Source organism: Stereum hirsutum (genome assembly GCF_000264905.1).
Source record: "Stereum hirsutum FP-91666 SS1 unplaced genomic scaffold STEHIscaffold_4, whole genome shotgun sequence".
Lineage (NCBI taxonomy): Eukaryota > Fungi > Basidiomycota > Agaricomycetes > Russulales > Stereaceae > Stereum > Stereum hirsutum.
This window is the reverse complement of record NW_006763134.1, coordinates 1,388,196-1,399,451: the sequence shown is the minus strand read 5'-3', so window position 1 is coordinate 1,399,451 and position 11,256 is coordinate 1,388,196. Positions and strand designations below refer to the sequence as shown.

General features: G+C 51.7%; 5 protein-coding genes across 5 annotated transcripts; 3 read left to right on the top strand and 2 right to left on the bottom strand.

Annotated features, from left to right (window-relative positions):
* Positions 1-2,452: 2,452 nt before the first annotated feature.
* Positions 2,453-4,568, top strand: STEHIDRAFT_53278 (MFS general substrate transporter; the record flags this gene model as incomplete). The annotated part of the gene is made up of 10 exons (XM_007301486.1): positions 2,453-2,527; positions 2,595-2,720; positions 2,779-2,884; positions 2,947-3,052; positions 3,120-3,199; positions 3,259-3,367; positions 3,422-3,590; positions 3,661-3,748; positions 3,807-4,171; positions 4,233-4,568. The coding sequence occupies 10 exons, from the start codon at positions 2,453-2,455 to the stop codon at positions 4,566-4,568; spliced, it is 1,560 nt and encodes a 519-aa protein (XP_007301548.1).
* An 848-nt stretch (positions 4,569-5,416) lies between these two features.
* Positions 5,417-6,268, top strand: STEHIDRAFT_154740 (uncharacterized protein; the record flags this gene model as incomplete). The annotated part of the gene is made up of 3 exons (XM_007301903.1): positions 5,417-5,458; positions 5,533-5,604; positions 5,660-6,268. 3 exons carry the CDS (start codon positions 5,417-5,419, stop codon positions 6,266-6,268), a joined length of 723 nt encoding a protein of 240 aa, XP_007301965.1.
* Positions 6,269-6,997: 729 nt separating this feature from the next.
* STEHIDRAFT_53091 (uncharacterized protein) lies at positions 6,998-8,059 on the bottom strand (the record flags this gene model as incomplete). Its single annotated transcript, XM_007301467.1, has 4 exons — positions 6,998-7,203; positions 7,317-7,461; positions 7,604-7,734; positions 7,804-8,059. The coding sequence occupies 4 exons, from the start codon at positions 8,057-8,059 to the stop codon at positions 6,998-7,000; spliced, it is 738 nt and encodes a 245-aa protein (XP_007301529.1).
* A 784-nt stretch (positions 8,060-8,843) lies between these two features.
* STEHIDRAFT_109330 (uncharacterized protein) lies at positions 8,844-10,079 on the bottom strand (the record flags this gene model as incomplete). The annotated part of the gene is made up of 5 exons (XM_007301902.1): positions 8,844-8,987; positions 9,086-9,419; positions 9,500-9,664; positions 9,742-9,841; positions 9,926-10,079. The coding sequence occupies 5 exons, from the start codon at positions 10,077-10,079 to the stop codon at positions 8,844-8,846; spliced, it is 897 nt and encodes a 298-aa protein (XP_007301964.1).
* A 752-nt stretch (positions 10,080-10,831) lies between these two features.
* STEHIDRAFT_53229 (uncharacterized protein) lies at positions 10,832-11,213 on the top strand (the record flags this gene model as incomplete). The annotated part of the gene is made up of 2 exons (XM_007301483.1): positions 10,832-11,119; positions 11,187-11,213. Coding segments are annotated over 2 exons (315 nt in total), but the record flags the coding sequence as incomplete, so codon positions are not given.
* Positions 11,214-11,256: the final 43 nt, after the last annotated feature.

Sequence of the window (11,256 nt, the reverse complement as noted above, 5' to 3'; positions counted from 1 at the left end):
TTCTAAGACGCAAGCGAGGAACGAGGTTAGGGTTAGAATGTTGACTTCGGACCGGCGCGTATGGCACAGCATCGAGCGCGTCTTTCTCTGCTCCTCCATGTCGTCCTCCTGCTCCTTCGCCTTCTGACGACATACGAGCCGCCGTGCTCTCATTTTCTTTTCCCCGCCCGCCACTCCCTTCTCATCCTCACCATCCACCAATCCATTAGCTAGCCTTGGCGCATGGTGCTCGCGACCTATGTGTTCCACTTTCTCCAGCTCATACTGTCGATTGGTCGCTGCATACGGCTGAGTTGCCCACCCGCCCTATCGCAGCGCCCTTCGGATACCTCCCATAGGTCAGGGTCCGTACGCCGGGGCCGGGAAGCGCTCCGCGCTTTCTCCCCACTCGACGTATCTTCGCAACATGCTTCTTACCTTACTCAGATACCTTCCTGTCTCCTTCTCAACATCACATACCTACTTATGCTGTGCTAGAGCAAGAATCCAAAGTCCGGTACTTGCGTTCAGAATCTCGTTGTCTTTGTCGCATAGATAGCGTGTCCGGGAGCACGAGCTGAGACCCGATTGTCCTTGCGGCTACTAGAGCGAAAAGTCGACGTTGATGTTGGTGCAATGTTGTTGGGAACCGCTGGAACACCGAACGTGTTGATCATCGCGAAAACAATGTCACGAGGATACATGATGAAGGCGAGAACTCTTACAGGGCGGAGTTCCGTAAGATCTAAGTTCAAGCACTGGAGAGCATATCGAGAGGTCTCTGAACAACGATATGGGCCGGAGAGATGAGAGGTGTTTCTGAGGTGCGCCACTGCCGAAACGTCGCCGAGAGTGCTTACCATTTACGGCTTTGTTTGGCTCAGGCGCCCAGAATTTTTCTACGCGCGACATTCCGGTTTCATATGCAAAACCCTGTAACCTTTCACTCCCTCCCGATTGCTCATCCACGTCGAGCCCTTTTAACCCGAAACCCACAGCTGGTGGCGTAAGGCACCGAGAGGACTGCTGTGGCGTACGGTCGAGTCCAGATAAGGGCACCTGTATATGCAATACTAGCATATTGTCCGTTGTGGGCATCGTTGTTTTCGGGTTCATCGGACTCCGGTATACTGTGTCCAGTTAACAGGCAGGACACCGACCAATGCAATCCCTCTGCCTACCGGCTATGCTTGTTCCATCCTTCTTACTTCTAACGGCGGTGATGTAAAGCCTGCAATGATCGCTGATATCCGTTGACTGTTTCGGACCCGTCTGGGGGAGCCTCAGTATCGCGTATCAACGATGCGGGTTTCCGAAAAGGTTGTCTGCGTGCTGCCCGTTCTTGCCAGAGAATGCGTAGGATCGATGTATTGTGGAGGATGTCCCGTGGCCTTTGCTTTCTGTGCGAGATATATACGGGAAGGAATCAAATCCCCCGGCTTTAACCAGCACTAGAACCAAACGTTTTGTTTCAGAGTTGTCGAGAGGCTGTATGTGGCGGAAACCGATGAGCGCTGACCTCTTGCTGCAAGGGCGTGGAGCGAAGCAGCCCGTCAGAGCCGAGTGTACTCTGTTTCTACTGTCGAACGAGACAGAACGCTGCATCGGAATGGTGATTTACGTGTTTCGTGATTTTGAGGGTGCTATCTGGAAGCCTTTGCGCGTACAATTGGACTCTAACTCATCAATGAAACATGGAATCTGAGCCCCATGGATACGTTGTACCTGTGGGTGCATTGGAGAATGTTGGGGTTATGTCAGGTTCTGCCCCGTTCTGCCCATCCCGTTTATCTTCTGCATACTAACGTCCGGTATCCTAGCCAGTGGTTCAATCTACTTCGAGGATTGATCCATGCCCATACGCCGCCCGGTGATGGGGGATCAGTGCGGACATCATGCTGTCTACAGAACTGTCAGTATTCGAAATCGTTTTTGATAACTGAGAGCTCCAGCAGTGCCTACCTTTGGCAGCGTGTCCGCGTTATTGCCGCTTCTGAACATTCTAATGCACACAATAGGGCATCGGAACAAGCACAATAGCGAGCAGATCTGACAGCGCCGACTCATTGCGCTCAAATCTCTCAGGGGCAGCGTGGTGCCTATAGCTCTTCGTCGATCGCCGCGGTTATCAAACCTCTTGATGTTGTTCTTACCACGGGCGCTGAATTTGCCCATGTACCTAATGCATAGCCTCGTGTCGAGCGACCCTCTGTGCGATATGTATAAGAGGATAATAACTCGGTTTGCTCGCCCCGTTTCACCATCTCACGAACAGTTCCCGCTCTACTAACACTCCTTCCTTGACACCTCTCGCTAGACTATTACTTAGATGGAGGTCACTCCCTGGACGCCGCCATTCGGCTCATCTCACGATAATGACTCGCAGTTAACCATACAAGCTGGCCCAGTGCTACGCATACTTACGTCTGGTGATGAGCTCTATAAAGAATCCGCTGTGACGTCGCCCCCCGCCATGCACCGAGATCACAAATTTTGGCTCCTGTTTCTTGCCATAACGATATCGATGTTTCTTGCTGCGCTCGAGCTGGTTAGTAAAATCTTCCCACTAAATTCATCGAAGACTTCGTCGAAGTAACCATTGACCACCTCATTAGACCGCTGTCTCGACGGCACTTCCTACCATCGCCGCAGCTTTGAATGGCGAGGATTTTGTGTGGATTGGATCCGCCTATACGCTGTGTTCCACGGCATTCGTACCCTTCAGCGGTGGACTTGCGCAGGTATGCCGTATCTCTCTTACTTCTCTGTCACATTGTGTCCTTACCTGAGCACTCGCAGGTGTTCGGTCGGAAACTGGTTATGCTGGGCAGTTTGCTAATCTTCGCTGTGGGAAGCGTCGTCTGTGGTTCAGCCAAGACGATGAACGCACTCATTGGTGGTAGAGGTTTGTGGTTGTGCTTTGCAGTTGTCGTACGTGGTTATTGACGAGTATTCTAAACTGTCTAGCTGTTCAGGGTCTAGGCGGTGGTGGCATTTTGGCGCTCACTCAGATCATCGTGTCCGACATTGTTCCTCTTCATGAGCGAGGGATGTTCAACGGTCTGATCGGAATGTGAGTTTTGGATTTAGCTTCTGATCTCTCGGTCGGCCTTTTCTGACATCAATGCTCTCGTACACAGGGCTTGGGCGGTAGCGTCTACTGTTGGACCTGTTACCGGCGGTGCGTTGTCCAGCAACGGCCAATGGCGGTGGATCTTCTGTAAGATAGATGATATCCCGATGTCGATGTCCGTACAGCCCGCTCATTGCAAACTCTAGACCTCAATATCCCAATAACTGGGCTGGCAGCTACCCTTGTCGTTTTGTTCCTCAAGCTGAAGACACCTGAAGGTACTTTCAAAGAGAAAATCAGCCGTCTTGACTGGATGTAAGTGTTTTACTTCTTCTGCTTTTCTGAGCAACTGTCTCACAGAAACAACAGCGGCAACATCCTCGTGATAGCTGCTACGGCATCGATTGTAGTCTCACTGAGCTGGGCCGGCATTCAACATCCTTGGTCCTCGACTCAAGTTCTTGTGCCTCTAATCCTTGGCCTCCTTGGCCTGGCTGGCTTCCTCTTGTACGAAGCCGTAGTTGCGAAACACTCCATTGTATGTGCATTTGTTTGAGAGATCTGAGAGGTGAAGGTCGTGACACTGATCTTGTGGCCACTCTTTAAAGGTCCCCTTCGGTATTCTGAACAATCGCACCGCTGTTAGCGGGTATCTTCAGACCTTTTTTCTCTATATAGCTGTGATCGGTCTCATCTGTGAGTGCTTCTCGCAGCTAATGTTTTATTATCACAATCCTGATGACTTTTGTGGCAGATTATCTTCCCGTGTATTTCCAGGCATGCAAAGGTGCATCTCCCACCCGAAGCGGCGTTCTGGCTTTCGGTCTTGGACTTAGCGTACCCCCTGCCGCAATCCTCGGCGGCGCCAGCGTAACGCGACTACAAAAATATCGTCCTCAACTGTGGTTGGGCTGGAGTCTCTTGATCACCGGACTGGGTCTCATGAGTACAGTAAATGCTGGGGTCTCCGTCGCGCATACGATCGGATACACAATTATCATGGGTTCAGCGGTGGGAGCTGTCAGCGCCGTGGGATATTTCCCCGTCCTCGCACCGTTACCCGTCTCGGAGAATGCTCGCGCGATGGCCTTCTTCGTCTGCTTGCGCAATTTTGCTCAGGTACGTTGATCCTTGCATTCCTCTATAAATATTCTTTGTTGAAGATATAAAATGACACTAGGTCTGGGGTGTCACGATCGGCGGCACAGTCCTCCAGAACCAGCTTACACAGAACCTCCCCTCCGCCTTCACCTCTCAGCTCCCTCAAGGAACTGCCATCGCTTATGCAGCTATACCCGTCATTGGAGATCTGTCAGAACCTCTACGGTCACAAGTGCGCGTCGCATTCGCTGATGGGTTAATCGTGTTTTGGGAGGTGCTTATCGGGATAGTGGGGCTAGGATTGCTGGCGAGTTTGGCGATGCGGCATCATCCGCTTCACACGAAAACGGACGAGGATTGGGGAATGCGGGCTGCCGGTAAAGAGACAGATGCGGAAAAGACGTCACTCCAGTGAAATTTTGCTATGTATTCTAACCTTGTATTGGCGTCACATTCGTGTCTCACTTAGATTGTAAATTATTGTTGTCGTTGGCAGGTGTTATACCCGCTGGACGACACCGTGACAGAAGAGCACAAATGTGGCGTGAGAATAGTGAGTGGACACAGTCTTGAGTTCACGGACACGTTGCCAACATGTGTCTCTCTATATTTTCTCTTTGTCTTGCAAATGTTGTTCTAGTTTTCGATCCCGCTCGTTTATGACACAAACAATCCCTTCAGGTAGGTACCTAGGAACAAGGGTAAAAAAGCGGAATCTTGGCTTTTTCTGGGCCACAGGGACTTCCTGCGGCGGCGCCCTGTGTTAAAATGGTCCTAATATAAGTATCAAGTGTTCATGGATATGCGGCATGCACCTGCTATTATATGGATGACTTATGAAACCGTAACCTGTAAGTAATAGAGCACGACCAAGAATATTGTGAGGAATTGACGCATGATGCAGGAAGAGTGCAAGTGGGCACGCCACATTTGCGCCACATATCCGTGTCGGAGTTTCCGAGTTCGGCGGATGCCTTGTGGGCTCATATTTGCTCGCGCGTCATCCGACGGCAATTTGCTTCGTGTCGTTTCCATCTCGACAGGCTAACTGACATCTGGCGTATTACGAGCGTCCATCAACCCTTTGTTCGACTAATCTGTGCTCGGGGCATATAGAACAGCAGCTGTCTTGTTGTCTTCTTCGACGTCGTCTGTTCCCGTTCGTCCCGTATCGCGTCCTCAGACAACGTCGGTTCGGCTTCGGCGCCCTTGAGCTCTTTGCTTTCTTTTGTTCAATAGTTTCTGCTCTCGCCTGCTATCAATATGCCACGGCCACGGCCACTATCGGCCCGTTCTGGTTCTTCTGTAGGTGTTCACACTCCGAAGTCTCCGTCCTACATTGATTCTGATGTTTGTTCACCTGCCCTCCCAAACAACAGGACGAGTCGACCATTCAGTTCCCTTCTATCAATGAAAAAGAGTCTCGCAGATCATCTACATCTTCATCCGCTGTAAGTATTGGACTAGTGTAAGATCCTCTTCATGTGCTGATGGACATTACGCTAGTACGACGACTCGGACCGCATCCCATTTCCTTCTTATATGTACCCCTCCGCACCGTGCATCTCGACCAAGTATCCCATATGTCCCCGGAACAAGCTATGCTCACCTGAAGAGCTCCCTGTAACTCCTTACGCTCAACGCTGCTTCGCTAAGTTCCCGGCTCGCATGGGTTACGAATTCCACCTGGGAGACTTCAAGATTAAGAAGAAGGCCTGGTATGGCTACTATTTCGACCCCTACGTACTCGAGACCTACGCTATGCGATTCATCCACGACGAATTCCTCTACTTGTGGAAAGACTCGGACCTCTGGCTCCTGGCCCTCGAGATGCTTGCCGAACAGGCTGGAGTGAGTACCCACATGCAAGCTGAGATCGTTGTCGTCGATATGGATGCGGAGCGGGAGGTTCCGGTTCTCACTCGTGGTGCGGTGATGGAGGCTGTAGGAGAGACGTGCATGATTATTCCATTGTGTGAGAACACACAGTTCAGTATGATGAGGAGGCCGACGCAGAAGCAGCTCGATTTTATGACGGAGGTTTTGGGGCATACGCCGAGGTGGTGGGAGGCTACGGATTATGTGCATCGTCCGAAGCAGCCCGAGGTCGACTGAGTAACGATGTTATGGCCCAGGTGAGCCCTCTACTTTGATTTGTATTGCTGTGGTATTGACGAGGCAATCATTTGCTAGATGTTGTCATCCCACTATCTCTTGCAATGCTGTCCGACCATGCTCTACTCGCGCTCTTCTTGACGCTCTCACTGTTGTTATTGCCGTATTCCTATGCTTTCCCTTGCTCTGTACATTACCGACACCTCTATGGAGCCATATAATCGACATATGAATGTACAAATTATCATGATTCAGAGTCACCTTCCAAATCTTCCTTTTTGTGTGTGTGTAACATCTCCGGGCAGCAAACGCGAATGGCAGCCCTGCCGCGAGTCATAGCCGGTTGTGAGGGTTTTCCTGCAAGGTCAAGTCTGTGACTAGCCTGCTGCCAGTCAATCAAGCCATCTACCAACGTTCAATTAATGCTCGGGGAAACAGACACTCAAATCCGACGCGCATCTGACCGTTTAACCATGCACTTGTAGGCAGAAAAATCGCTAGCTACACGGTCCATCATGGGTGGATGACTCACTCCATTCGTTGATAGAGCAGTCATTACCCTTGCTTATGCTCGACATCGTTAGCTTCGACCTCGCACACCATATCCAGCGACGAAATACTTAATCTTAACCATGCTATGTAACGCCAAATACCAGCCTCGCCTCTTGTGGGGACACCTCTACCATCATATATCTACGACCTACAACTTGTTCAATGCCCTGTTCTCATCTAATCACTACCCTTTAAAACTCTCAGCCTCTCCTTCAACTCCTTCTTCATCCCGTTATAGTTTCCTTCAGGCCTTGGCTCCGGCCAGGCCGTCGGCTTCCCAAACGGCATCTGCGCAATAAGTTTCCAGCTCGATGGGATGTTCCACCCTGGTTCCGAAGTGAGAAGCGAGTCGACGAGTGGATTATAATGTTGCAAAGAGGCTCCTGTGCATGTCCCAATACCCATAGTGTCAAGTCAGCATGAGCGAGCTCTCATGTCAGACGTTTGGTTGAGGGGGAAGACGTTGATGGCGAGGAGAATGACGAGATGGACTAACCGAGTCCTTCGGCCTCTAAAGCCGTCCATACAACGAACTGATGCATAGCGTTCGTATGTTCAGACCATTGTGGGAACTTATCGTAGTATGATGGGAACTTGGCCTGTAGGATCTGTGTGTTCTCTGGGTCTTCGTAAAATAATATCTATGTTTGGGCATCCAATAGCAGAGGGGAGTCAAGGAAAACCCGTATGTATGTAAACAAGGGCACGAGTGATTCCCCAAACTCGAATTACTCGACACACTGGGAGTGTCTCATACTGGATAAAAGAGGATGCAGCACTCACGGTCCCATAAGCCCCTCTAAACCCATCAATTTTCTTCCTCGTCTCCTCCCAATCTTTCTCATCCCCTCCTTTTTCATCAAACTTGGCCCTCAATACCCGCTCCACCAAATCCCACATCCTCACCTGTGCCCCTCCTGCCTTCGTGCTCACCGTCCCCACCTTCCCATTCTCTCCAACTTTAGACGAGGACCCATCTGAACCCCTCAGGAGCAGAACGAGCCTAGTTGTGAAACTCCCAAACGCCGCTGGCGTCTTTTCCAGCGCCTGTTCCAGTATGGAGACGAGATGTGTGTCAGAGATGGTGCTGCTGTTGGAGAGGGTGTATACGGAGCGACGGTGGGCGACCGCATTCAAGAATGGCGTAGAGGAGGATTCGGAGGAGGAGGATGTGGCTGTGAGTGTGGAGGGCGACGAGGAGATGAGGGGTCGTAGGATCAGGCCGAGGATGAGAGCCATAAGTGTTGGGAGAAGAGCGGATAAGCGAGGCATCGTTAACGTTGGACTGTTTGCCCGTTCAACGGAGAGTCCTCAGGTATAGGCTTTCCACACGAGTCGGGGTGGAATATAATGTGAACTCGTCTAGCAATGAGCTCTGGAGGCTAATTCGGTGGCAAGAGCTCGAACAGCGTCGAAACCGTCCCAAAGAACTTCGTATCTGAGCACAACTGCTGTAGAAGTTAGATTGTGTCGCACGATACGGAAAGCGTGATGATGAAGGTATAACGCAGAGAGGATGACAAGGAGTAGTAATCCAGATCGTCTTGCCGCAGTGACGTGTCTTTATTGTTTACACATCAGCTCGTTCTCAAAGCATGTCAGTAGATCGCCCATGGAACTCACACAGACAACCGGAGCCCTGGACTCGGACTGAGAGGGCTAATGAGAACGGCGAAGTAAGAGTGTGTCCGTGAGACAAGCTGTGAACAGACAGGATCGGAAGCGTTGGCCTCGAAGGACAGGGCGTTTTAAAAATAGTGCCTGTCGGGTGCCACAGTTCACGCCACACGGTAGTGGGAGTTCATGATCACTGAGTTGGGGTAGGCTCAGCTCGCGTGAGCGCAACAGTGACTAGGAGTATGTAAGTATAATAGCACCTCCACCACGACTCTACTAAAACGCTCTCTGCTATCGCCCACCCTACGTAGACGGCCCGTATGTACCAGCCATCCACGCGACCGACGGCTGCGTCTGATAACTACCCCACAGAGCTGACGCTATAGTAGCCCGCCATGACAGCCAATCACTCTGTGATCCTCTCCTTGATCACCCAAGGAAGCTTGTACCAGAACCTCCTCTCAAAAACGAGATGTTCCACCACCTCCTTCGGCTCCGTCTGAGACATGCTCTCCACTATTTTGTTGTTCCTGTCGTATACGCGCAGCGTCTATAACCAACCACGACCACTCCATCAATACACACACAGATTCGCGCACAACAAAGAGTCGAGAGTCAGGGAATGAGAATGAAAACCTCACGACGCACCTGCATCGACCTGAAAGTGACCAACGCGTTCACCAAATACCGATTGCCAAACGCCGGCTCCCGAGCCCCAAGATGTCCCGTGACGGTCCTGATGCTCTGCACTTTCACCGGCTTCTTCATCTCATGCAGCTTCCACTCGAACCTGTACGGCCTCCCATCGTCTGCTTCAGTCACAGATGGGGGAGGACGTGAGCGTGCGGATCCGGAGGGGGCTCGGGTGCGGGATTGTATGGGGCGGAGGGGTTTGGGGACGGTGTGATAGGCGCGGAGACGTGCGAGCGAGGATTCGAGGAATTCGTCTCGAGTGAGAGATCGGAGGGTCAGGGTGTCGCCTCTAGATGATATTCAGAGATCAGAGTTTGTGAGAAACGCGCATGAGATGTGAATATAATGACAAGGAAATCAGATACGCACGTTGCGATGGCGGTGTTAACTTTGACATAGGTGTCGAGGAGCTCGGTACGGAGAGGGGCGAGCCATGATTTTGAACTGGTAGACTGAGTTCCGAACACCCGCGGAGACCATTTTGAGAGTCCGGATTGATTTGGAACACAACGCTCTTCCGCCAGAGTTCTTAGTCTGTGTACATTCACAAACAGTCGGTCAGACCACAGCTATACCTCGTAGGTAGTACGGTAAAGAGGAGAGAGACTTACGCCACAGCATTTTTGAGGTAGTTCCGAACTCGCTCGGTGAAGAACGAAGCCCATGCGAAGGGCGATACGCTTCGAGGGACTGGTTCCGGAAGCTGGACGTCTTTTCTTTGCAAAAAACAAGTAACATATGAATGATTGTGAATATCTATCTGAAGCAAGTTCAAGAGAAATTTGAGAGACGAACCTAACGTGTCCATCTTACTGGCCCACATGTCAATTTGGACTCTATCCTCGTTAGCTAGGACCCTCTGCATCTGTCGAAGCTGCTCCTCCTCATCCATTTCTTCCGCTGCGAGCTTCGCTTCCCTCTTAGCGAACGTCTGCTTCGGCTGCCTCATCGTCGACGCTGACCGTGTTTGGCCAAGTGTAGCATGATGAGGTGTTCGTGTAGGCAATGCCGGACGGGCGGTATGAAGACGTGAGCGAGATGAAGGTAAAGATGATGCTGATGACGAAGACGAAGACGAGGATTGCTGTGAGAGTGCAAAAGAATGTGGGTGGGTGGAGGAAGATGAGAGAGACCAGATGAGAGATGAAAGTGCAGGCGAGCGATGATGTGGTCGGGGAAGAGGAGGCCTAGTCGCCCGATGAAGGAGAGTCTGCAACGTCTGCTCCATTATTTTATTTCTCTGCCTGGGGTCGTCGTGCGTGCCGTCGAGCCAACGCGTCCGCCGCAAAAGATTCGAGCGCGACTTGGCAATTGACGGAACTCGCGAAAGTTCCTTCACTCGGGCAGACCCGGACCGCTGCCGAGCGTGCGCGTTCGGACGCGTTTGATTGGTCAGCCAGCCTCCGGGGTATAAATTGGTCCATTTCATCTCCTTTTTCCTCTCCACGTCGTTCTTACTTACGCGCACCTCACACCATGGCTGTCAGTCCATTTTCCTCTACATTTCTTTCATTATTTGCTCATCGTCTCCGTTGTCTTTGCCGTTGTTAGCGTTCATCCCGCTCCTCCCGTCCCGCTGCTCGCCCAGCTGCACCCGCCTCCTCTCGCAGCGCATCCACCGCCGCATACCCCAGCGCCGCCTCTTCCCAGCGTGCACCTCCAGCACCTGCACCCCCAGCACACAATGCTTCCCATCCCCAGGCTGCTGCTCCTGCTCAGGCTAGCCAGCCAGGAATGATCGCCCAAATGGCCGCTACAGCCGGTTCGGTCGCCGTAGGCTCTACCATCGGTCATGGACTCTCGAGCATGCTCTTCGGTGGTCGTTCGGAGGCCGCACCCGCACCTGCTCCTGAAGCCGCGGCACCTGTCAACCAGAACAACGGGTTTGCGAGGGGAGTAAGCTGTGAGAACCAGGCGAAGGAGTTCACGCTGTGCTTGGAGAAGGCGCCATATGAGAGCTGCACGTACTATCTTGAGCAGCTCAAGGCTGTAAGTCACCGTTTCTTTCGCATCCTTTTTGCGATTGGATGTGCTGATTGTGTTTTGTGGAATATAGTGCCAGGCTGCTGCTGCCCCTTACTAGATGTTCGCGCAATAATTTACCTATCCTACCGGAATAGTGCTTG